General features: G+C 53.9%; 7 protein-coding genes across 7 annotated transcripts; 4 read left to right on the top strand and 3 right to left on the bottom strand.

Moving 5' to 3' along the window:
• Positions 1 to 1094: 1094 nt before the first annotated feature.
• Positions 1095 to 2426, top strand: BBK36DRAFT_1167110 (NAD(P)-binding protein; the record flags this gene model as incomplete). Its single annotated transcript, XM_024895003.1, has 3 exons — positions 1095 to 1225; positions 1285 to 1820; positions 1876 to 2426. 3 exons carry the CDS (start codon positions 1095 to 1097, stop codon positions 2424 to 2426), a joined length of 1218 nt encoding a protein of 405 aa, XP_024751126.1.
• Positions 2427 to 2952: 526 nt separating this feature from the next.
• On the bottom strand, positions 2953 to 5809 carry BBK36DRAFT_1193853 (hypothetical protein; the record flags this gene model as incomplete). Its single annotated transcript, XM_024896825.1, has 6 exons — positions 2953 to 3106; positions 3253 to 3414; positions 3504 to 3818; positions 3949 to 4808; positions 4868 to 5174; positions 5251 to 5809. The coding sequence occupies 6 exons, from the start codon at positions 5807 to 5809 to the stop codon at positions 2967 to 2969; spliced, it is 2343 nt and encodes a 780-aa protein (XP_024751125.1). The 3' UTR covers positions 2953 to 2966.
• A 3726-nt stretch (positions 5810 to 9535) lies between these two features.
• BBK36DRAFT_18235 (glycosyltransferase family 71 protein) lies at positions 9536 to 11050 on the top strand (the record flags this gene model as incomplete). The annotated part of the gene is made up of 1 exon (XM_024897851.1): positions 9536 to 11050. One exon carries the CDS (start codon positions 9536 to 9538, stop codon positions 11048 to 11050), a length of 1515 nt encoding a protein of 504 aa, XP_024751124.1.
• Positions 11051 to 12595: 1545 nt separating this feature from the next.
• BBK36DRAFT_1193846 (hypothetical protein) lies at positions 12596 to 16352 on the top strand (the record flags this gene model as incomplete). The annotated part of the gene is made up of 3 exons (XM_024896824.1): positions 12596 to 12886; positions 12949 to 13463; positions 13529 to 16352. The coding sequence occupies 3 exons, from the start codon at positions 12596 to 12598 to the stop codon at positions 16347 to 16349; spliced, it is 3627 nt and encodes a 1208-aa protein (XP_024751123.1).
• Positions 16353 to 16638: 286 nt separating this feature from the next.
• On the bottom strand, positions 16639 to 17633 carry BBK36DRAFT_1114437 (NAD(P)-binding protein; the record flags this gene model as incomplete). The annotated part of the gene is made up of 3 exons (XM_024890028.1): positions 16639 to 16728; positions 16788 to 17094; positions 17284 to 17633. 3 exons carry the CDS (start codon positions 17631 to 17633, stop codon positions 16639 to 16641), a joined length of 747 nt encoding a protein of 248 aa, XP_024751122.1.
• A 945-nt stretch (positions 17634 to 18578) lies between these two features.
• Positions 18579 to 23470, bottom strand: BBK36DRAFT_1167105 (hypothetical protein; the record flags this gene model as incomplete). The annotated part of the gene is made up of 3 exons (XM_024895002.1): positions 18579 to 20594; positions 20628 to 22395; positions 22455 to 23470. The coding sequence occupies 3 exons, from the start codon at positions 23468 to 23470 to the stop codon at positions 18579 to 18581; spliced, it is 4800 nt and encodes a 1599-aa protein (XP_024751121.1).
• Positions 23471 to 24671: 1201 nt separating this feature from the next.
• On the top strand, positions 24672 to 25404 carry BBK36DRAFT_1167104 (hypothetical protein; the record flags this gene model as incomplete). The annotated part of the gene is made up of 3 exons (XM_024895001.1): positions 24672 to 24741; positions 24797 to 25221; positions 25288 to 25404. 3 exons carry the CDS (start codon positions 24672 to 24674, stop codon positions 25402 to 25404), a joined length of 612 nt encoding a protein of 203 aa, XP_024751120.1.
• Between the last annotated feature and the right edge of the window lie 5 nt (positions 25405 to 25409).

The raw sequence follows: 25409 nt of genomic DNA, 5'->3' as shown, positions 1-25409 counted from the left end.
CGAGCATGGCTGGGTGATCGTCTGCCCGGAGTGGATTCGCAAAAGACCTGGAGAAGAAGCGCAAGAGTCGTCGTTCGATCCGCCATCCGCATCAGTTGAGGCGACAGCTTGAGCGGACAGACAGATGGAACGAAGCCGTGCGGACGCGCCATCACAACCGCTGCCACCGCCGCTGCCTCTGCCCTGCGCCGTGCTGCTGCCGCCTGCGAGCGCAGATGCGATTCCGATCCGATCCTGACCTGACCTGACCTGAGAGACTGCGACAGAACCCAGGAAATAGACACACCAGCCCGACGGTTGACTTAGTACCTCCAGCTGCCGCAGTCGCGTCAAGCGCTGGCCGTGTGTCAGCCAATTTCAAGGCGAGCGTTAGCAGACCATCGACGCGGCGCAGGGAACAAAACCCGGCACCCGGCGCGGCGAGCGAACGTTTTCTGCGGCTTGCGCAATATAACTTGGATACAACCGCCCGCCCTGTGCCTACCCGTCTGGACGCCCTCGCCGTTGGACTTGGACAGATCCAGCAGGAACAATCAGAAGCGTTTGTCGCATCCGGCGCACTTAAACGCATCCTGACCGTCTCTTTCGCCATTCGACAAGACCAGGGAAACCGCATTCCGTGACATGAAACGGACGATCACGGCATCGCAACCGAGCCTCTTCCTCTCCCGCCGCCTCTCCCGCTGCTTCTCCCACTGCGCCTCCCTCTCAACACGACCGCCAATGCTGTCGCCATCATCCTCCCCGGCGGCGTCGTATCCCGCCTCAACCACCTCCTCCTACCGCTCCTCGTCGCCGTCCTCGCGCTCATCGGACGCACAGGCTTCGCCTTTCCAGCGCCACGCCTTCAGCCGAAACCCATCGCCGAGCCAAGGTCAAGGCCGCAGCCGCAGCCACGCCGCCATGGAATCTGCGAGAAGTCCGGATCCCTTCATGGCCGCCTCCCTCCACCAGCCCTGCTGGAGACCCACGGTCAAGACCGCCTTGGCCAACGGTATGCATGCACCCCGATCTGGCCGAGTCCCAAAATCCGCTCCCATTTGCTCGTTGCGTGCCCAAGCCGGGTTACTGATGCATGACGGTATCAAGGCACCATGAACGGCCACCGCGGCTACTGCCAGGAGCCCGACGTCTGGCAGCAGGCGCCGGTCCTCACGGGCACCACCCAGTTCGAGCCGCGCTCAGATGTCCGCAACATCATGATCACCGGTGGCGCGGGCTTCATGTAGGTTTCCACTGTCTCAGTCGCTGCATGCATGTGCTAACTGGCGTCGTCACCACAAGCGCTTCCTGGGTTGTTCGCCATCTCACGCTCACATACCCCCACGCTTACAACATTGTCTCGTTTGACAAGCTCGATTACTGTTCTTCGCTCAACAATACGAGAGCGCTCAACGACAAGCGCAACTTTACCTTTTACCATGGCGACCTGACCAATCCCTCCGAGGTCCTCGACTGTATGGAGCGCTATCAAATCGACACCGTCATGCACTTTGCCGCCCAGTCACATGTCGACTTGAGCTTCGGCAATTCGTACAGCTTTACCCACGCAAACGTCTACGGCACTCACGTCCTCTTGGAGAGCGCCAAGAAGGCTCGCATCACAAGGTTTATCCATGTCTCAACGGACGAGGTGTATGGCGAAGTCGGCCACGGCGAAGGCGAGCTGCAGGAGTCGAGCATTCTGGCTCCGACCAATCCCTATGCCGCAAGCAAGGCGGCCGCCGAGATGATGGTGCACTCATACCACAAGAGCTTCAAGCTGCCCACCATTATCGTTCGCAGCAACAACGTCTATGGACCCCACCAATATCCCGAGAGTAAGTCCTTTCTCAATCGCGTGTGTGCTCGGTCGAGTCTAACCCGTTCCTCTAGAGATCATCTCTAAATTCATCTGCTTGCTGAACCGCGGACGACCAGTGGTTCTTCATGGCGACGGCAGCCCCACACGGCGGTATCTCTATGCTGCCGATGCTGCGGATGCCTTTGACACGATCCTTCACAAAGGCCAGACTGGCCATGTGTACAATGTTGGCTCTCACGACGAGATTTCCAACCTTGAGCTTTGCGGCAAGATTCTGTCCGCCATGGAGATTGCTCACGATACGCCCGAACAGTTCCGCAAGTGGGTCAAATACACCCACGACCGCCCCTTCAACGACTGCAGATACGCCGTGGACGGCTCCAAGCTGCGGAAACTGGGCTGGGAGCAGAAGACTACGTTTGAAGAGGGCCTGCAGATGACGGTCGAATGGTACCGACGCTTTGGCGAGCAGTGGTGGGGAGACATTAGTCACGTCCTGACCCCATTTCCCATTGTGAGCGAAGGCGAAATTGTCCCCGATGTTGAGCACCTCGTCAAGGATGATCCACCGACGCCCGTGGAGGATTATTCGGCGAATGCCATTTCCCATAAAGCAAGCTGATTTTTGTTATTTTTCCCTCTCTTCCTCTTCTATTATAGGGTCTCATTCTTAGCGACGTTTTTGCAGCTGCCCCATGTAGGGCGGTTGATGTTTTTTTCTATTTCATGGTTTGGACGTGTGAACATATTGATGGATGTGGCACAAGATGAAAACGGAGTTTACGGATATCACGAGCATAAGAAAGGCGCCCACAGCACCCAGCAGCAGACATTATACCAAGGCTAGAAGCATTCAATAAACAGACATAGAACGATATGCAGGCGATGGTTGCACTTTTCGTCGATACACATTGTTATGGTGATGGTGCATGGTGCAAGGAACGGTGAGGGCTTTGATCCAGGCTTGAACCACATGGTTCCGACATAGAAGGCTCTTGCTTGCCATGTATATATCATTCCTCCTCTTAAGAGGCACTCTGCTTGGAACATATTCATCATCCGACAACCAGCCTTCCAAGTCACCATCGCTCACACCATCGCTCATCAAAACGCTCAAACTCAACAGCATGAAAAAAGCCACGAAACACAAAGAGGAGAACATCTAACACCCTCCTCCCCCTCCACATCCACCTCCTCCACCACCACATCCTCCTCCTCCTCCTCCTCCTCCTCCTCCTCCTCCTCCTCCTCCTCCACCACAGCCTCCTCCCCCTCCCCCTCCACATCCACCACTTCCACAAGCTCCCCCTGCGCCCGAAGCACACGCCGCACCAGCCTGTTGTGTTGAAAAAACAAGAAAGTGGTTAGCCGTTTTGTAAAAAAAAAAGAAACAAGAGTTTTGTCTGCGTGGTATATTTTTGTTGGCAAACTCACTGCACCAGAGGAACATCCGCCTGGGCCTCCGCAGCCGCCGGCAGCAATGTTGCCGTTTCCGCAGGTCCCCGCGGCGCAGTTTGCCCATGCGCCGTCCCCGGCGGCGATGTAGCAGGGGTCCCAGCCGTAGTACATGCCTGGGGCGAAGTAGACGGGGTACATGAAGGGGCCGTACACTAGGTGGATGAGAGAGAGAGAGAGAGGGTCAGTAATCGGACTTGTGGTAGCAATGTCGAGGGGGGATGATGATGGCGGAAAAACGAACTGTAGTAAGAGTACCCCCAGTGATCGTAGTACTGGTCCCGGGGCGGCAGCGCCCGGCCCTTCTTCTGGGCGCGCCGGGCGGCCCTCTCGTAGCCGTCGTTGAGGCGCTTGTTCTGCCGGGCGCGCAGGTACGCCGTGATGCGGGCGCGCTCGGGCGTCTCGAGCGGCTTGACCGAGTTGTGCGCCGAGATGTGGGCCGAGTTGTCGGGCGGGCAGAGCTTGGCCGTGCCGGAGTCGTGGAAGGTGTCTGCGAGCTTTTGGCTGGAGGAGACGTTGAGGAGCTTGCCGAGGCGGGAGCCTTGAGATTCGCGGATGGCTGTTGGTTGTGTTGTTGCTCGGTGGTTAGATTGTGGCCTTCTTTGAGGAGAGGGGAGGGGCAGGGGAGGGGAGGATGAGGGATGGGGAGGGAGGGGAGGATGAGTGATGGGGAGGGAAGGGGAGCTTACTCTCGCAGTACCAACAGGTGCATTCGCTGTATACTTCCTTGTAAAGCTCTTGATACGTCTTTGTGGTCCACTCAAAGGCATCACTGAGCTGGCTCTCTTCAATCTTGTCGTCGTGGTCGATAAACTTGCCCGTCTTCGATACCGTGTACTCGTAGTAGTCCTTTGGGCTCAGCTGGTGCGTGTGCCAAGCAAGATCAACGTCCAGCGTGGGGACAGCCATCTTCAAGGGGTACTTCTTCATGATGCGGATGAAGCGATGGTACTTTGTGATGAGGCGCTCCATGGTGGCCCTGGCCGAGGGGCTGTGCAGCCAGTCCAGCTTGACCATCTTGTCGATGAAGACGCCCTGGCGCATGACGGCGCCGCACAGGTCGAGGGCAAACGGCGAGAAGTTCTCCCAGTAGCGGCTCATCATCTTGCGGGTGGTGATTTTGGCGTCGCGGCGCACGGATTGGAGGCCTGCGCGGGCCGTCGAGCCGTCGATGCGGCGGACGGCTTCGTCGTTTCTCGTAATCTTTTCGATGAGGTCCCGCACGTCGGCCATGGAAGGGGCCTTGGCGCTTCTAGACGACGGGTTGATGAGGTCTACGATCTTGATGCGTAGCTCGAGCTGTATCATGCGGTTTGGGAACGTGCGAGTGTAGTTTGGGGCGAGCACGGGCGGAGGGACGAGCTGCGGCTCGCCGGATTGGATGTCGAGGACTGTGCCGGGCATAGGGACGCCTTTCCCGAGCAGGAGTGTGGTGTCTTGGACGAACTTGGAGAGCGACAGGAGTTCCTTGTTGACGGTCCTGTTGCAGGAGGGGCATTGGTGAGAAAAGTTGCCGTCGCCATAGCCGCTCCCAATGGTGCCAATCGATCTGTAGGCGTAGCAACGCGTTAGCAATGAGTTCCTATGAGATGAGGGATCAGTACATACGCAGAGTCGGTTGCATTTTCAGCAGTTCCGCAAGTGGTCCAGGGGACTTGCATGCCCTCTTTGCACCAGGGGCACCTGAGAAACTTGGTCATGGGATCCGCGAAATTGAACCAACTGCGTCCCGTCAATGAGCTCCAGGTACTCTTAGCCAGCTCACTCGCATCTTCAGCAAAGTCAGAGGTGATGCCTTCGTTTACAGCTTGCCATGGCATGCCAGCGGTCCAATACTCGACCATGTTGGACCTCATGGTGTCTTCAAGGAAGGCTCTTGGATTCAGCATGTGCGCATGCATGACCATGAGGACGTCTGGAGGTGTTGCCAAGTTCCATGTCAACCAGTTGCTCTCCTCATATAGTTCGTGTGATGAAGAAGATGAACTTACCTAGCGGTGGAAGCGAGTCTCTGCTCCAACGCAACGGAGTGCCATGCGTCGTAAATAAAGCATACTTGGGATGCCTCGGCGTCATCATGTCCTCTTCAGTCAACATGGTCTTGCCCTTGGTCATGGCACTCCACCACGCCTCATACCGATCCACTGCCCGTGCAAGATAGATGGCCCATCGCTTCTCACGGAGGCGACTCAGAGCAAGCCTGGTCCTTTCGTCCTTGCCGAGCCTGTCCAGCTTGACTCCCGGGGGCAGAGCCGCACCGTGCAGGATCTCAGTGTCCCATACCGCACGGTTGTCCCAAATGCCAAAGAGGCCGTCGGAGTATCCCACTTCCTCCTTGAGGTTGTCGACGGCGTGAAGGAACTTTAGGTGGGCGAGGCAAGTGTCGACGTCCGGGCCGCCAACTGTGTAAGTGGGTGAGAGGGAGAGGCTTGCGTAGGAGGACGTGAGGTCGATGTCACTGGGCAGGTCCGTGGCAGCGTCTGGAACTGTTGATGTTGCTGCAAGGTAGTTTGGCGGTGCTTCGCCGTTAGAAGGCTCGCTCGTGGTCATTCCCGGGGCCATGATGAAGGACAACAAGCATCGAGGTGAAAGTTCTTGATGGTGATCAAATCAAATGTTGACGCCGACGGTGCTCTACGTTCTCAGTTGAGACCACAGGCAGCACAGTTTATCTGCTTATAACGACGGCCAACAGCATGAACCCTGGAGTCAGCCTCGTTACACGGCGTCCAGATGGGGCGAATCCCGAGGGCAGGCGCGTGATGCCTTCAAAATGACGCTGAGGCTGGAAAGAAGCAAAGAATCCTGCGCCAAGCCGCGGTCGGTGATGATGAACGGATCAACTGCCAGCCATTGAGGCAAAATGCGATGTGAGGATTGACCTGTGATTGACCTGTGCTTGCCTGCGTCGACGTCAGAGGCGCAGCCCGTACATGTAGCTGTACTTGCTTGTTAGCGCTGAGGAGGCGACGTCCTCAGAAATTGGGCTGCGATGCTACGGGACGTGTTGGCCATTCTAAGGCTTACTGGTATCTGTACCTTCCCCAGCTTACCCAGGCACCAGAGGCGCTCGCCTCAGATTTGGTGCATTCAAGGCATCATTGCTGAAGCATCACGGAGTCTAGATAAGGCGGTTTAAGAAACGAAATTATGAGCATCAAACATTCATGTTACCTCATTCTTGAAACAATTAGATCAGTCGAGATTCAAAATTCACCAATAAAATGAATAATTCCCACACCACAATGAGTGAGGTTTTGAGGCTTCATCACGAAGCTGCATCCAGTTGTGGCTATGTAATACACCTCTGAGATCCTTAGTTGCCCTTTTGATCGCTCACGGGTCTATGGTTGCTTTATTCTTCTGAAAGGGAATAGCAAAACTGTCATAGTCAATAAAAGGTAACAAGAGGGGTAGCGAACAGAAGACCTTAAATCTTCCAGAAGTGAGGGTTGGGAAGGAGACAAGGCTATGTTGGCATGATGGGCGCAAGGCAGATACCGAGGTCCTATAAGTTTGCTCAGCAGGACTCAGGTTTAGTATAAGCTTGTCACATGAAGTGAACTTCAGGATCGATTAATGCGGGGTCCAACGGGGCCGCTTCTCCTGATCCTTCGCCTTTGTCCAGCGCATCAGGCACAGCCTCAAATTCAAGCTTAACACCGAGAAGCGAGGCATTCTAATTGGTAGGCCCTGGACATGTACGAGTCGTATGAAGCACGAAATCGGTAGAATGGAACACAATATAGGCACAGTTACCAACAGTTAGCGCGTTCGTCAGAGAAACAGAGCAAGACTCTGCGAGTGTCACTGCTGACCCGGGCTTTGCACTAGACGCCATAGAGAATAGGAAGATCGGATGGACATCATTCTCCAGTAAACGCAGGGAAGATGGTGTAACGGCTGATGAGTTCGAAGCTTCCACATTCCCTTGTAATTGTGCCCCCTCATTCCATCGTTGACAGAGAATTGACGCCCTTGATCTTTATCATACGAGTGAATCACGAGTATCGGGTCTGCGGTTTGCTCCTGGATATTCGGTCGGGACCAACCCAATTATTCAAACGATCAAACAGAGCACTCAAAATCTGTTGGAACGTCCTCTCTGTAGCTGGCAATCTAGAGTAGGCAAGAAGTAGTCGGCGTTTATACTCATTATCGATCTGGGACCCCTAGCGGCCGTATTTCAGTATCGGCTTTTTGTTGGTTCGGCCATAGGCCATGGTCATTTTGCAGTTAGCTTAATATAGTCTGTAAAATTTATCTCATTTAGCCTGTAGTGCAAGCTATGTCTCTGATATAGGTAGAAACAGATTAACCACACGGAATATCATACTTGTTCTGAAGACGACGAGTCAACAAGAAACCACTCCCCTGTTCATGCTGAGTCAAGCTTCAGAAGTGCGCAGCTGCCAAGAACATTCGGAGCAGACGTTTATTAGGGGATAGTCGTTCCCTCTTGGGTTTCACGTTCTTTACTACTGGTCTTTTGCTCCGATGGGACAGAGTCGATCGTTTCACACCCAGAAACCTATATCTCTGAACTGCTTGTTGATATGGCAATGCAGGCCTACAGGAATTCTTAACACATCGAACATTATAAAGAATACTTACTTAGTGAATCGCTTAATGTCGAAATTGTGAGGGAGGTATTGCCGAAGGTCCTCCGAGGGGCTCGGGGGCTATTTGTGATAAACCGCGGCCCGAGTTCAGCAGGGTCCTTTGAAAACCTTGTCTAAAGCAAGCACATGGGGTAGTCTATCTTGTTAAAGTAGTGATATATATGTCTGGAATATTGTTTGCCAAGAGTCTGTTCTAGCCGGGGTTTGGTTGGACGCACGACCCAAAACTGAGTCCATAGACTCGTGATGTCTGACTCCCTGGTATGTCTGAATCCCTGGTAGTGAGATGGAGATGCAGGATTACGGGCTAAATGTACGCATCTGGTATTTGCACAAGTGAGCAATAGCGTGGCAGATGTTCCGGGGTTGCCATAGCAGGGTAGGACGAGGTCTGGAAGGCTGGTTGCGATCTCCCTTCGGCTCAAATAAGGGTAGTCACAATAGATTTGAGAATATTCAGTCGGAGCCCTCTGTAGAAGAATAGCTGAGGTATCTGGTATGTCCATCCCCTTCTACCTATGGTCAATCAGAGGGTTGTCCACGATTCAATACAAATTTCGGTAATGGCCGACGAGACAGGTTTTCATACTGACAGTAATATATATTTGATTCTTAGACCTGTGCGTTTGTTATTCTGCAGTAGTATTTTGCGCGAGGGACAGCAGAGGGATTTAAAGCTACAGCACCATGAATCGTGATGTAACTGCTGGTACTATCAAAGAGTGACAATTGAGCACAAGACTTGTCGATATAACACCGGAGGTTACCAGAATCGTAAAGAGCCTGTTCGATGTGACAGGGGTCATTTTCGGATTACTAGAACACCCCGGCACACTAGGTGACATTCAATCGGTCTGCCGCCGAGATGCTGCAGTAAGCTTCAGAGTGAGGTCGATGCTTCCGCCGCACCATCTTCTGCGCAGGATACTCTGTAAACATTGCCTTGTTTTGCATCCCGTTTCCCGCGTTTTCGGGTCCAGTTCGGAGTTTAACAGGAGCATCCAACAGGGCTGACGAGTCTGTAAATGTGGGTTGCGTGGCGCAGTAAAGCGTGGTCGTCATCCCGGAATACATGTATGTACTTGTAAGCAAATACGCATCTCGGACACGCGCCCTTTCAAGGACAACGCGGCAATCTGAAACACTAGGATTTGCGATCTCTTGACAACGTAGCGGATTTAAGCATGGATCTCGTGGATAGATACGACGGAGCGGCTTGTGGGGGTTCTAGATCGCTGGATAGGATGCCGCGGATAGAGCAGAAATAGAAGTGAGGCAATACGAGAACAAGGTTTCTCGCTAGTCGTCCCAGTGGCTCGTAGTCCGACATGTGGGATCCGGGAGTTACGCGGCAGCCATTGATGGTTGGGAGACTGGAGTCGCGGCACGGAAACCACAAGAGCAGAGCGCAGAGGGAAAATCTCAGCCCTCATTCCAACAACCCGGTCAAGCGGTGCTTTGTCTGGTCTTCCTTCAACCGTCGGAACCGTCAGTCTCCATCCCTGTGGCGTGGAGGTAGCAGCTCCTTAGGATCGGTCCGCTCTTCCTTTGACGGTTCGTAGCTTTGCTCTGTTTCTTTTCCTGCCCCTTATTTGTTGATCCTATTTTTTTCTTGATTACTATTTGTCACTGTTTGTGTGTCGTTTATATCATTATGCTTCGAATTTCCACTCGCTTTTGCGCTTGTTTTGATCGTTCACCGGGCAAGTTCGTTCTTCTCGCTGTCGTTACCATTGCTCTTTGCTATGCCTTCGGAAACGTCGCCCGCGATGCTGTCATAGATGGCGTTTATGCACAGTTACGTATCAACGAGTCTCTCAGGGACATCTTGAGGACATCGAAATATTACCAAAGAAATCCGATCAAGCCGCCATATAAAGACAAGTTCTGGGAATCTGGTCAGCGGTCTCGAAACTTGACTCGATGGATCACTGACCTTGATGGACCATTGGGATCCGAGCTACGCGAAAAGGAGAAGGAGATGCTGCTTGCAGCTATTGAGACAACGGCCAGCTCCCTCTTTCCATTTCTCAACCCGGCACCTGGAGAAAAGGGCTCCGAAACACCCCTGAGCGACTTGCGGCGCTCTTTCACCAAAGGCTCCAGGGGCATCGTGATCCCAGCAGGAGGAAGCGAATCACAAATCAGATTTACGGGACATTTGATTTCGACTCTCAGAGATGTTCTTGGCTGCTCATTGCCGATCCAGCTGGCCTATGCTGGAGATGGAGACTTGCCCGAATACCGCCGCGACGCCCTATTGTCCCTCGACAAGACGAATAACACAGAACTCCTAAATGTATGGACGGTGCTTGACGATACTATATTGCGTCTGCGGAGAAAGGGGTGGGCCATCAAGGCGTTTGCTGCTCTAGCATCGAAGTTCGAACATGTCATTCTTGTCGACGCCGATGCCGTTTTCCTCCAATCCCCAGAAGTGCTCTTTCAGCAGCGGGCCTACGTCGATAACGGAGCATACCTCTTTCACGATAGATTACTATGGCAGCATTCTTTTCAAGACAGACACGAGTGGTGGAAAGACCAAATCAAGGAGCCATCGCCGGCGATGAACAAGTCTCTCGTGTGGACCGAAGACTACGCCGAGGAGTGCGACTCAGGGGTTGTGGTTCTTGACAAGTCTCGAACCGAAGTCTTGGTTGGCCTGCTCCATATCTCATGGCAGAATACAAACGACGTGCGGGACGAAGTGTCATACCAGATCACGTATGGGGATAAGGAGACATGGTGGCTCGGACTGGAGCTTGCGGGATCAAGATATGAATTTGAGAAGCACTACGGTTCGATTGTCGGGTGGGAAAAGGAGGATGATGCCGATGCGAAGGCCGTCTGCAGTTTTGTCATTGCGCACCCGGACGAAGAGGACAAGTTGCTGTGGTACAACGGCAGTCTGCTGAAGAACAAGCTGGCTGATCCAGACGGGTACGAGGTTCCGCTGTACTGGATGATGGATGGAGAGTGGGAAAAGGGAGGGAAGAAGGACATGAGCTGCATGGTGAAGGGGGAGAGGCGCTGGTTGAGCGGAGACGAGATCTCGACATTGCAGATGAGCATTGATGCGGCCATTCGGGCGGATGAAGCTCTGGCCAGGGCTGAAGCCGAGTTCCAGGCCAAAGCCAAAGCCGATGATGTTGTTGATGAAGATGCATGAAGCGCGCGTAAGAGAATCATGCTGGCGTTCCAAGGAGTTACAAAAGCATTTACATTTTGTTTCCGGCCTCTTACACTCGATGCCAAAGAATTATAAGGGATTTTTCCTTCTCTTGACCTGGATGTGTTTTGTCCAGATGTTCCACTGCTTTTCAAAGGTGATGCCGGGTAAGTGATGGAGCTTCTGCTCTTCTGCAATGCTGGTGCCCACTTGTCATCTCCCCTGCTGAGTCATCGGCGATCTCGTCACATTGATCTCGCGATAGCATCTGCACTTCATCGATCCTCTCCTGTTTCATGCCACGTTCTACGGTACCATCGCAGCAAACAACATCATCATATCATCGAGAATCGGCCAGCTCGGGACAAGCTCTCCGAAAACAAGCAAAGCTCCCAAGCTCTTCCTCCTTGGTTTTTTCCCTGCTCTAGTCTTATCGAAAATGTGGCTCAGCGCCGGGACTAAACTGCAAGCTTCTTTCAGCTCCGGCCTCCCCACTCGCGCCATCTACGCAATATCGAGCCGATCGCTTCCCAAGAGGCCCATTTCCGAGATCTCTTAGGCTGGCGATCTTGGCGCTGCAACGTGGGCAAGGTTGAGCTGATGGCCTGGATTTTTCTTCAGTCTTCTCGATTTTTCCTGACGACGGTTTCTTGTGCGACACGTTGGCATCATCCGAGACATGAAGACATCACTCTCGGCTGTCGACTTGGCTGGTCTCTCACGTTGCATCGTTGCGAGTGCTGACAGGGAGGGAATCACAGCATATGCAGCAAATGTGAATGCAGCACCAGACGTCTATCAGATCCCACAGTGTGCGCTCGGTCAAATCGCACCCAGAGGCACCGTCCTCTCGCAGTGATTGGAGCATCATCGAGCCACGAACGCTGGTGCCTCAATCGCCAGTATGACGAAAGGTGCCAGATGCCAGAGCCTCTGCTGCGTGATAGTACCACCAATACTATCGTCAAGCAAACAGACACACATCACACACACACAATTAATCTATCCGTAACAGCGAGCTGGACACTAAATCCCCACCAAATCGTCTGACGCGCTTTTCCCTAGCTGGTCACCTTGGGGCAGCTGGCGGGCATCACCATACGTCATCGAAGTGAAGCTGGTGCGGATCAGGCTTGCAGCTCCCACAGCTGTGTTTGTCAACGTTTGCCACGGCTGGCTCGGGGCAGCGCGAGATAAGTATCTTGGCCGGCCATGCAACACGCGGTCAAATTGAGTTTGTCCACCTCGTCAGTCGATCATTGCAATCTTTATCTACTGTACGGCTCTTGCCAAGGCCGTTGCGTTGATGCATGTGTTGTGGCTGCCCCGTTGAATGCTGTCAGAGAGGGAGCTGAGCTCATACGTGTATATCTGCATTTCACCCATTGTCATCGTCACCTAGATCTCAGGCGCGTGATTCTGTGATATCACAAATCCGGATTCCATCGTTCGTAAGACTCCTCGGGCCTTCAACATCGAACACTGAAAGAGGCGACTGCTGTCTTGCATTCTCAACCAGAGATACGGCTTTGATCCGGCGCCATCATGAACGTCGACGAACCTGCCGTGCCCTCGGGCGCGCAGCCCTACAGCGCGAGGAACCGCGTGCCCAATGTCCAGGAATTCATGCAACGTCTCGATGCCGACAAGAAAAAGCGAGACGCCGAGATAGACGCCGACCTCAAGCGTAACAAGCGGAACCCGGACGTCAAGACGCATCGCAATGAGCTGAGCAAGCAGAAGGGAACACGCACGGTGCGCGATCCCGTCACTGGAAAGGATGTTGAGATTCGTGATGCGGACATGGACTTTACCGAAGCCGTGGAAAACCCTCAGGTATGCAGTCTAATTCCCTTGCATGGGTCCAAGAGCGCTGTGTTCGACTAACCTCCACGCAGTTGTCCATTCCCAACGGAAATCTGGGAAAGCCTGCTACAATCGCCGCCTCATCTCAGCAGTCTGGCGAAGAGTACCGCCATGCTCAAGATGTGACTGCGCCTCCGGATCCTATTCAAGAAGGTTCAACATCGGATGTGCCTATTCGCAGCGAAAAGACGTCTGTCCTGTTCTACAAGACGCCCTCGGTCAGCTACGAGCCCATGTTTGCCAATCTCGAGCTGCGCTCAAACCTGCTATGCGCCGGAATCTTCATGGGCATCGTCTTCTTTGGCCGACTGTTTGGTGGCCGGATGCTTGGCCTGATACCCCTGGCCATCTGCGTTACTTCGGGCGTCCATCTGTGGGTGAAGGAGCTGATCCGCCAGGGACGCGATATGGAGTGGGCTAGCGAGCAAGATCGTGGCGAGACCGCCACCGTCAACTTGATCCCCGAATCTGTCGAGTGGATGAATACCGCAATCGGCGTCTTTTGGGGCATGATTAATCCTGAAATGTTTGCCGGCGTTGCAGATACGTGAGTGCTGATCTTTCATCACATGCCCTTCCCATTGATGAATTTGAAGGCTAACTCTTCGATAGCATAGAAGATGTCATGGCCGCTTCCGTTCCAGGAATCATCGAGCACGTACGAGTGGCCGACATTTCCCAGGGAAACAATCCTATCCGCATTCTCAACATGAGGGCTCTTCCCGACTCCCATGTTCAAGATATCAAGGACGAGATTCACAAGGAGAACGAAGAGAAAATGGACGAAGATGAACTCGCGGCCGTGTCACAGGCTGGAGCCTTCTATAATATGGAGGTTTCCGTTGCCTATCATGCCAAGCCATCGGGGACTGATGTCTCCTCCAAGGCCAGGAACATGGGCATGCAGATTGTCTTTTACCTGGGACTCAAAGGCCTCTTTGGCGTCCCTCTTCCGATCTGGGTTGAACTGGTTGGCCTTGTTGCGACCGCGCGTGTCCGCCTGCAGTTGAGCCCTGAGCCACCGTTCCTCAAGACGATGACCATAACCTTGATGGGCGTTCCCAAGGTCCAAGCTGGTTGTACTCCCATGGTCGAAAAAGGCGTCAATATCTTGAACCTGCCTCTCATCTCCAACTTTGTCAACTGGGCCATCAGTGCTGCGGCTTCCATGTACGTTGCGCCCAAGAGCTTGACCCTGGACATTAGCAAAATGCTCTCGGGAGATGATATCAAGAAGGATACCGAGGCGCTTGGAGTCCTCTTCCTCAGAATTCACAAGGCCACGGGCCTCAGCAAACAGGATCAGCGTGGCAGCAAGGGTGGCGGCTCCGATCCATACATCACCATCAGCTGGAGCAAGTTTGGCAAGCCCATGTTCTGTACCCGCGTCGTTCAAGACAACCTCAACCCCATCTTCGAAGAGGCCTGTGGCCTCCTCGTCACCAGCGACCTGATCAAGGCCGACGAACAGCTCTCGGTGGAGCTGTGGGACAGCGACCGATCGTCTGCAGACGACGAGGTGGGCAAGATTGAGCTGAGCATCCAAGAGCTCATCCAGCACCCTGGCAAAATGTTCCAATATGTGTCGACTCTCAAGGGCCTCAAAGCTGAGAGCACCATGCCTGGCGAGCTCCACTGGGAAGTCGGATTCTTCGGAAAGACGCAGTTCCGCAAAGCGCTGCGCACCGATGGTCACAACCCCAATGTGGTCAAGGAACTGGGCGACAAGCCAGAGTTCCAACCAGACGTGGGCACGATCCAGAATGCCGAGGAAGATGCCGTCGTCCATACTCCGCCAGACCCTCTTTGGCCTTCTGGCATCCTCAGCGTCGTGGTTCACCAGATTGTGGGCCTGGAGCTGGCCAACGTCAAAGGCTCCCAGGGGAACCGCAAGGGCAGGGAGTATGAGCCAGCGAGACCAGAGGCTGGCGAAGTCAAGGAAGAGCAGAGCAAGAAGCTGCCAAGCTCTTACTGCACCATTCTCGTCAACGATGACCTGGTGTACAAGACGCGAACCAAGGTCGTGTCATCGCAACCCATCTTCAACGCTGGGACCGAAAAGTTTGTCCGTGATTGGCGCTCCTGCATCGTCACTGTTGCGGTTCGTGACTCCCGTAACAGAGAGCATGACCCCATCATCGGCGTTGTTCCCCTCAAGCTGTCGGACATCATGCAGACTAGTAGCCAGGTGACCCGATGGTATCCTCTTGATGGTGGCATTGGCTTCGGCCGTATCCGCATCTCTCTTCTCTTCAGGTCTGTTGAACTCAGGCTACCACCTTCGCAACTGGGCTGGGACATTGGAACCTTTGAGTTCTTGTCAGACACAATCACGGTCACCAACTACGCACCAGCAAACAAAGTCCGAATCCGACTGCGAACAGGAGGCTCTTCTGCTAATGTCAAGAGGGATCGGTCTTCTCGCGAGGGCGACGGCATGAAGTTTGATATCAGCGCCCCCGAGGGCGAGAAGAAGCTTCGTCTGCCGGTGCGGTTCAGATACAAGTCTCCGATCTTTATGGAGTTTCATCCCGCTGGCAAACGGGGAGCCGATGCGTTTGCTGCTCTGTGGCTACTGGAGCTGGTGGACAATGAGGAGAAGGACTTTGACATTCCTTTGTGGAAATGCGACAACCCCCTGCGCCTATCGCAGAACTATATCACGCAGGAGAACTACACTACCGTTCCTGACTTGAACATACAAGAAATTGGACGCGTTCGCTTTAGGGGTCGATTCTCTGCCGGCACTGACCTGGATCACTTCAGATTCGTCTCCGACAACGATACTCGCGAAACGATTGAGACTTGGGAAGCTTGCTACGCCGAGGGCGTGCGCCAGCTCGAAGTGCAGCCCGAAGTCCCTCCATTGACGCAGAAGCTCCACGACGAATCTCTGACGCAGGGCAGAGATGTGCTTGCTCAAGCCGATGACAAGGAAAAAGCCCGCTGGCTTTCCAAGGATGGTACCGACTGGTCCGGAGCGTTTGGCCAAGATCCGGCGAGTGCGATGAACAGGCCCATGTCCAGCGCTGATACTGAAGGGCATGAGCATTTCGAGATAGACACGGATGAGGACGACGAAGACGATGATGAAGACGCCCCCCATGTGGATGGAATGCGCAGAGCTGAGACTGATCCGACCTATGGCTCCGCGCCATCCGACGGAAACGACGAGCGCTATTCCTTGGACAGCCGTGCATCCAACGCATCAAGGAACAGCACCGCCAGCACTGGAAGCAAGAACCCGATCCGAGCGTACAAGAACTACAAGGAGAAGAGCCGGGATCTGCACCGCAAGCACCGCGGGTTGATGCAGTGGCTGCCCATGCGCAATGCGCAGTTTGCCAAGAATGAGGCCAAGTTTGCGGTCCGCAAGGTGAAGAAGATGGGGTCCCTGAACGGACGGAAGCCGGACGTGGAATCGGAGATTTGATCGACCGCCTATACCTTTTGTGCTTTTACACCTTTCCTTTGTTTGGGTTCGCTTGTAGTGTTATTGTATTGGAAGATTGGGACTGGACGTGTTAATCACGAACGATTATGACCCTTTACGACTTTTTCTGTCTGAGAGATGCTGGGATGCAACACTCTTTCGTCCACGAATAGCAACTCTTGAGACACACACCAATACCTGCCAAGAGCTTACGGGGCTTGTATGTTTATTCTTCATGTTTATTATTCTAGTATTGTTTTAGTACATCACACACAAACGCAGTATGTTTCTACCACTTCTCCACATAGGGACGAATGTCCAGTTCCTGAGTGAAGCAAGACCTGGGCTGAGTGTGCAAGTGCCAGTAACTCTCCGCAATCTGCATCCTGTTAGTTCTCTCTGGCACATATAATCGAATCCGAGGGCAAAAGTACGTACGGCATCAGGACTAATCTTGCCATCCTCCACCCCATTATTCACAACCCTATCCTTGCCCCAGGGGGTATCGATGCCGCCGTCGATGACAGCAAGCGCGACGTGCACGCCCTTGGGGCCAAACTCGCGCGCGAGCGACTGGGTGAGGGCGCGCTGGGCGAACTTGCCGGCGGCGAAAGTGCTGAAGAAGGCGGAGCCGCGGACGGAGGCGGTGGCGCCGGTGACGAGGAGGGTTGGTGGATGGGGGGAGGAGGGGACGGAGGCGAGGAGGAGGGGGATGGTTTTTTGGGCGAAGATGAAGAGGCCGTTGCTATTAATTTCCCCCTTGTTAGTCTTACGCAGATGGTATATAAAGATGTGCCGAGGTGTATGTGGATGTGTAGGTGTATGAGGAGGAGGAGGTAGAGGAGGAGATGTAAGTGAGAATTTATGGGGGTATAAGGAGGGGAAAAAAAAATAAAAACAAAATAAAATAAAATAAAATAAAAGGAGGCCTCACGCAGTTGTCTTGAGGCTCGTCTCGAGCTCCTCCAGCTTCATCTCCAAGAAGGGCTTCCTCGCCATGCCCGCGTGCCCATTGTACACGGCGGCAGCGAGCTTCGAGTCGGGCAGCTCGCGCGCGATGCGCTCAAACGCAGCGTCGACGGCGGCCGGGTCGGCGGCGTCGGCGGAGATGCCGATGGCGGTGCCGCCGGCGGCGGTGATCTCGGCGACAAAGGGCTCGTAGGAGGAGGGCTTGCGGGAGAGCAGGACGACGGCGTAGGACTGCCGGGCGAAGAGGCGGGCGAGGGAGGCGCCTGTGCCGGAGCCGACGCCGGAGATGATGGCGTAGAAGGGGGGTGGTGCCATTTTATTACTTTTTGACCTTGCTTTTCTGGGTTTTTAGGACTTGCGGGGTCGGGGAGAGAGTGATGGATGGGATGAGGAATGTGAGTTGAGTTTGTGAAATGGGAGTGAGGGTTGAGGTATAAGTCGATGGGGGAGGGAATTAGATGAAGGTTTTTTTTGTCTTTATATAGCGATGGCGACGCTTGAGGAGCGCATTGCGCAACCGCCTCTGTCTCCCTAACGTCACATATTGAATGAATGGAATCAATGAGTTACCAAACAAAAGCTGATAAATACTGATTAGAGCGTGCTATAGAGGGGGGTTGGGACACAATTGTGCCATCGAATCTTTTCTTTCTTCTGGCTTATAAAGCAGCCAATTGTCTCCCATGCGGGAATGAGGGGCGCCATTAAAGGGGGGTGAAGGGAGAACTTGATTTGGGAAAGTGGTGCCCGTGCGGGGTGGCGTTTTATCTTTATTTTTCATATATGTAATCACTCGTTTCTTGAGTTTCTTTGATGCCCTCAACTTGTGGTTTGAGTTGTTGCATCGCGGTGGTTGGAGTGAGGCTGATGTGGCTTTTGATTACGACGCCGAATGGAGATTCTAAGCTCGAAAACTGTGGTGTCTTCACTGGCTATAGCTTCATTGGCGTAATCACATGTCGAGATGAAAAGCATCGAGCGGCCACGACCCTTATTTCCAATTAGTCAGTCCTGGCTTTCCCCGCACTGCCAGATGGGTAGGTAAATGGGGTGATATCCGCTACTTGCGGGCCGGACCCGGTCGAATTCGGCCCCACACGGAGCCGAAGCTCGGACGAAGCACACGTACCTTACTGAAGCATTGCTTCACTTTGCGCACGAAGTGATGAGGAGTCGAATGGCAAGAGTCGATATATTCAACTTGATAAAGAACGCCTTTTATTCACCTCCAAATTCTGTCCATAGCCCTGCCACAATAAATCACACCCTGTAGGCATTGCGCTTGCGATCAAACGTCAGCAGAGGAATCCCAACGTCTCCTCCCCCATGAGGATCAGGTCCAGGCCCTCTTTTGAAGTAGTTCTTGATCCCATCCTTGCAATACCGCGTGATTTCGCTCCAGGCGGCGCTTGAATCGACAGGCGGTTTGATAAACTCGCACCTGTTCTGCATTTTCACGAGCTCCGCCGCCTGGGCACGCGTCGCACCCTCCGCTTCGATCGCCTGGACCCGGCGGTTGTCGTTGAGGCGCTGTCCTACGCGGCCAACGGCCACTCCAATCAGGACCGCCGTCACGGCGTAGGTGAGCGTCTGCTCCTCGAAAAAGGGCTGCCCGAAGGCCGAGGCAACGGTCCGCTGGACGCCGAAATCCACCACGATGCTCGTCGCGATGGTTGCGCCGCTGGCCCAGCCAGTCCTGTAACCGGCATTCGTCAGCGAAGCCCCGATTCGGGCCCCCGCGATGCCCACAAAGGGAGCCGTAGCCGCCCCCAGAGCGCCAGATAGGACGTCTTGTAACAGCCCGCTCCCAGTGTACCCCCATTCGTCGCCGGCGGCCGAGTTGAGCGTCGTGGTGACGAGGCTTCCCGCCACGTTGCCTGCCGCGCTTGCGGCCATTCCCGTCACTACCGAAGAGGCCACGGCGGCCGTAGCCTCGGACGCTCCGATTACGACGGCTCCCGCAGTCACCACTCCCGGCAGGGCACTGCCAAGCGTGGCAAAGGTGATGCCCACGGCGGCAGCGGCCCCGACGACGGCGGTGAGCATCCTGCGCAAGGAGAAGTGGCCCGTTGGGTCAAAGAAGTTGACAGGATCGCCTTGGCAGTAGGCATAGCGGTTCTCGACCAAGTGCGAGTCCATGGACAGGAAAGCCTTGATGTCGGGCTGGTAGAAGCGCGAGCGGAGATAGACGACGCCGCTGAGAGAGTCGACGAGTTCTTGGCCAAAGGCGAAGCTGGTCTGCGGCTCTAGTGGACAAGTAGATGAGTGGGCGCCGTACGCATCGTACGTGATGGCTATGGATTCTTCGCCGGTAAGTTGCATCGCCGTGGAGCCGTGCTGCTCAAAGAGGTACGTCGGCAATGCTTGGCCCGAGGCGGAATACGCGGCCAGGACGGCTCCGTTGCTGCGCAGAATGGAGCTTTTGTCTTCTGCTTGGCCGGCGGCCTCGTGGCTGATGGCGTTGATCTCATGGTTTCCCGTGTAGAATAGAGCTGTCTTGCCTTGTGGGCGGGCGATTCCGGCGAGGGAGTCGTCGCCGTGGTAGACGAACTTGCTGTCGCCTCCGCCGGCCGCTTCGACGGCAAGGAGGTGGTCGACATCGTCAAACATGTATTTCCGGCCAGCATCATCGCGGACCAAGCGGCCGTTGGGGTCGTACTCAAATCCGGAGTCGGTTCGCTGGTCGATGGCGTTGTAAGTCATGTTGCTCGTATGGCCGTTTACAGTGAGAGACACGATGTTGTGGTTTCCGTCATACACATATGTTTGTACATCTTCCGTCTGGCCATCGCTGCTCTTCTCCTCCACCATTTGGCCGAGACCATCATAAGTCCAGCTATGGCTCTTGTTGAGCTCTGGCCGATGTGCTGATGCGGACTGAATGCGGGACACAGTCCCGCGACTGCTCATTTCATACGTCGTCTCCAGAAGGACAGTAGAGTCAGGAGCAACTGTCAGGACCTTGGACTTCTGTTGGAATCCGTCATACGAGATCCTCGTCGTATACTGCATCTTGCCCGACAAGGTATAACCGACCAATGCCCCCAGGCAGTGGTTCGACGTGCCGTATTGATAGGTAACCACATCGCCCTGCGAGGATACGCTCGCCTTGCGGCCGAGATTATCGTATGAGATGTCCGTTCTTGTTCCAAAGACATCGACTTCTGCTGATACACGACTGGTCCAGTCTCGCTCATACCTCTGTACGCGGCCGCCACCATAGTCGACGGTGCGCGGAGAATCATCGAGGTAGAATTCATACTCGACAACCGCATCCTTGAACCGGGATGATTCAACTTAGCCTTTTACTCTGTATTTAATCTGCGTCGTCCCAGAGGCAGAGGTAGTCCGAACGGTCTGTCCACAGGCATCGTGCTCAAAGGTCAAAGCGCTGCCATCGAAGCGCGTTGTCTTCGTAAGCCAGCCATTCTCGTTGTATTCGTTCTTCTCTTCCAAGCCCAGCTGGTTCCGAAGAAGAGTAATGTTGCCGTGCACGTTGTATATGGTTATTGGTCCCTTCTGAGAAAACGACCGTCCGTCCGCGTATTTTACCTCTTTGAACCAGGTATGTTGGTTGCCGAGCAGGTCGTACACAAACTGGCGAGTTACGACGTCTTCGCCCGTACCACCTGTGCCCGTGACCGTCTCTGATGCTTTGCGCCCATCCGCATCATACGCGTGAAGGATGGTTTTCAAAATCTTTATTTCGCCGGAACTTCCAGTTGCTCGCTCAGAAATCGTCTCTTTGATCGTCTGTCCCTTGCCGTTGTAAACAGTCTCCTGCACGAGACGGTACGGCATGTCGCTGCCCGAGTCGGCAGACACAGTTTGCGAAATCGTCCGGCCATAGTTGTCCAGAACGACCTCTTTGCGAACATCTCCATTTAGAGTTTGCGTAATGGTCAGCGCCTTGTCATCGTGGGTCGTGGCCTGGACATTTCCTGCCGCGTCGGTCTGCTGGACAACACGGCCGAGAGCATCAAACACAAAATTTGTAGCAAGGCCGATTACATCTTTGGTGCATACCACGTTGCCAAGGCCGTCATACGAGTCCTTTTTTAACACTCGAGACGGACTGTCGGGTTGCTGCTTCGTTGGATCGCCGTTGTCTGCAATCTCGACAGGTCGGCCGAGAGGATCGAATGTGGTCTGCGTGATGTAGCCCTTGGAGTCGCAACACGTCTCTGTCATTGACGAATTACCGACAGTGTACGACTTGGTGGTCACGCCTCCGAGAGCATCGGTGTGCTTTACAAGGCGCCCCAGCGTATCATACTGGTAACTCGCAGTTTGCCCACGAGGAAGCGTCTTCTTCACCATGGGACCTCCATTGAGTTTCATGTCATATTGCAAGGTCGTGAGCCCCATCGAATCGCACGTCTTGACTGTGAGCAATCCATTGTTGAAACTGTACTGAGCTGAGGATTCGTAACAGCTGGCACTGCCCTCTGGAGAAATAGCTCCTTCAGCCCATGCAGACATTTCCTTGGTGACTCTGCCCTTGGAATCGTATTGCTTGGTGGTCGTCTTCCACGGCTTCATCGCATCCTCTGACGACGCCTTGAAGAACACAGTAGATGACTTTACCGTCTTTTCATCATTAGAAAGGGTGTTGTTCGTCTCCCAGGTAACCCCAGTGACCAAATCAGTCTCAATCTCCCGTTTAATCCTCTGTAGACGAATTTCTCGGGACGTGTAGTATTCCCTGGCAACCGTCCTTGTTGCGACATATTGGGCGCTGTCACTGTTATAGATGTCCTCTTCCAGCGAGACGAGCTCACCAAAAGCATTGTAGCTCATGACTGATTTCTTCATGCTCTTCCAGCTCTCATTACTGCTGTCGCCAACGCTGTGAAAGCATTCAAGTTCCGTGGGCTGAGCATGGTTGGTCGTGCGTGCGTGTTTGTCCGGATCAATCTCGTATATGTACGTTGTCCTGTAGGCCGCGGCGAGGCCGCCCTGGTCATTAATCAGATACTTGAGCTCCGCCACCGGGAGATGCAAATAGTTGAACTGATTCATCGTTGCCGCGAGTGTCTTCCCGCTCCCGTCGAGCTGGGTAATGAGCACATCATATCTGGCCAGAGTCAGCACCATGCATTGCATCTTGCTTGCACATATTTACGGGTCGCTTACTGGTAGTTGGCATCACCTTGATCCATTAGATCGTCCGTGAGACCGGACAATTGACATCCAATCGAGATTCCGGTAAAGGTGAGGCCATCAGACGGCCCGTACTGATAGTTTGTATGCTTGAGCGTCTCCCCTTGTGCATTCATCTGATAATGATGGGACACTGCAGGAAGATGTCGCACATTGTTGCCCCCGTCAAGATAGTCCAATGCAGAATAGACAAACTTGGAAGCCATCCCAGTCGGGTAGCTGATTTCTTCCAGCACTGACGGGACGTCAGGCACGCTGGTGTAAGTGAAGCGAGTATCGAATCCCATTGAGTCTGTAACTAGATCAACTCCGGCTTTAGTAAACCGCAACCTCGTTAGCTGCGTTGCTGGTCCTTTGATGAGCATTTCAAGGCCAGGCAGGTACTCAAATGTCACCTTTTGGCCCCAAGAGTCGAGGATGTAGTCCAGACACGGGTCAGAGGTGACGGCTCCCCCGGTTTGGCCGTCGAGATAGACGTAGTGCAAGCTGTTTCCGAAGAGATCCTGGCGAGCCACAGGCCTCCCAAACGCATCGAAATAGTCCATCGAGCCATCTTGAAGCTTGAGCTTGTATGCGTATTCGCCAGGCTGGCCGGTGGGCAACGGCTGAGGAGGGACGATTGGCTCAAAAACAACGCCGTGGTTGTTCATGTACTTGAGCCCAGATCGGTGACCGTCCAAGTCACTCCAATTGTAATCAATGGCATACGTTCGGCCCGCGAAGGTGACGCTGGATTCAGGAACGACATACGGTAGGTCGAAGCTCCAGTTCCGCGGCAAGCCAAAGGCCCCGGCTGATCCGGGCTGATAGGAGAGGACGAGATGAAAGTCGGCGCTGCTGATTGGGCCGCGAAGCTGCAGAAGCGGTTTACTAAAGTTGAGAGTGCCGGTGTTGGGGTTGATGGACTCTTCGCGACCGGGGATGATGTGGGTGAAGGCCTGTGAGCCCTGATATTGGCCGCCCTCGCCATCAGATTCATTGCTTGACATTGTGGGATGTGATAATAGTGTAGTCGACAGTCATCAGGGACGGTGAGTCGATCAAGAAAGGCAATTGGAACCGGATGAGGAGGGAATATGGTATCGTACATGATCCAATTCGCAGCTAAAGCGTGGTTTATATCATCCAATTAAACAGGCATAGAGGCGGATGCTTCTTCTCGGCATCGTGACCAAGGCACGGATCAAACACTCCGTACAATCTATCGAAAGAAGGTGCAACGGTGTCGAGGTTCTTGCTACCAGGTAGTGGAGGAAGGCACGGTTGACTTCGGGGCATAAGGTACCTGGTCTAGAGCCAAGAGTCCAGCATGCTCAATCTTGGATCCTTCAACATCATCATCAGGTACGTTCGTTCCAGATTCAACTCATTCGATTCCATCACGGATACTCACAAACCACCTCTTTTCCCCCGTCCAAGCTGATGTTTAAGCGCTGGCTACAAGTCGAGGCCCGTCCATCGGCCACTAAGCGGGCCGTTCTGGACCGTTCTCTGTCTTCATCCAAACCTCCAAAAGCAAGACCACAGCGATGTATGATACTGCAGCGCCTCAACTGAACAATAAGCGCAGCGACAGAGCTGAGAGTGGCCCAAAACGGTCGTCCATCGGGATCCCCGTGAAGCCTCGCGGAAAGCCCTTCGTAAGCGACGCAAGCTGAAGAGGAGAAAGAGCCAGCCGACAGTTCCCCATCTTTGAGTCTCCAGGATCTTGACCGTGAGGCAAACATTGGCATGTTCCCGATGCCCTCATAGGCTCGTGGCCGCAAAGACTAGCGAACTAGCGGGCCAATACTGCGTCCGAATCCAGGCCAATACGCGCGGGTAAGGCGGGCTGAAAGGGGGCCAATATCACTGCATCGTCACATTCGCCAAACGAGAGTAAAACAAAAAAAAAAAAAAAAAAAAGACGGCAGTGGCCAATATCAGCCCAGCTTTAGGCCCAATTTGGCAGACACGGGACGTTGAAGGTGAGCTGAAGAAGCTTTTGGCGGTATATGCGAATGACTTCAAGTTGTATGAGTGCGGATATGATGTTGGGGTGCGCGTGTATATATATATATATATGTATGTATCGCTGGTTCTCACTTACACGGTGAAAGCTACAAGCCATCATCGGCCAGGCATCACCAGCAGCTAGCACCCAGCACAACTATCTCATTCTTCACAAGGCTTCATCTCACAGTGAGCAAGATGCACTTCTCCATGCAGTCTCTGGCCCTGGCCACTGCTCTTCTCATCAACGGCGTCCTCGCAGGCGCAGGTAAGCCACTTGCATCCATCTACCAGAAAAAGCACGATACTCACAATCTACACAGGCGCCCAAGTAAAGGCCTGCGTCTGGTTCACCACCAAGCCTCATTCGCCCGTCCAATTCAACTGGAACACCTGCGGCAGCTCCTCCCACTGCATGTACTGCAGTGGCCTGCCCAAGCCGACCATGACCGTCTCAGAGGCGGGCATGACCTGCGTCGACCTCGGCAAGGTCGAGTCCAAGTCGAGCAACACCATGTTCTTCGACTTCTGCTCCACCGACGAGAGCCACTGGGAGCTATCGTACAACTCGCCCTCGTCGTCGTACAGCGGCTCCGTGTCCAGCCGATGGCGCGGCGGCGGCTTGAGGCACAACTATATCGAGTTTGACAAGGACAAGTACTCGGCGGGCACGAGCGTTTGCGGGACCAAGTCTGCTTGTGTGGACACTCAGACGAACTGGGATTCGGGATCTGAGCCTGATATCTATGTAAGTGATGCTGAATGGCCTCCAGTTTCGTTGGTGCTGTCATGATGCTAATGTAGGAATGCACAGTTTGTCTTTCGCCCGCAGCAGCAACAAGGGAAGACTTGGGCTGCGGAGGGGATTTCAGCTAAAGAGTACGCGGATGTTGGAAAAGCCGCGATTTTTCACGATCAATCTGACCTCTAGGCTTG

The sequence above is a fragment of the Trichoderma citrinoviride genome (genome assembly GCF_003025115.1).
Source record: "Trichoderma citrinoviride strain TUCIM 6016 unplaced genomic scaffold BBK36scaffold_4, whole genome shotgun sequence".
Lineage (NCBI taxonomy): Eukaryota > Fungi > Ascomycota > Sordariomycetes > Hypocreales > Hypocreaceae > Trichoderma > Trichoderma citrinoviride.
This window is presented reverse-complemented; position numbering and strand designations above follow the sequence as displayed.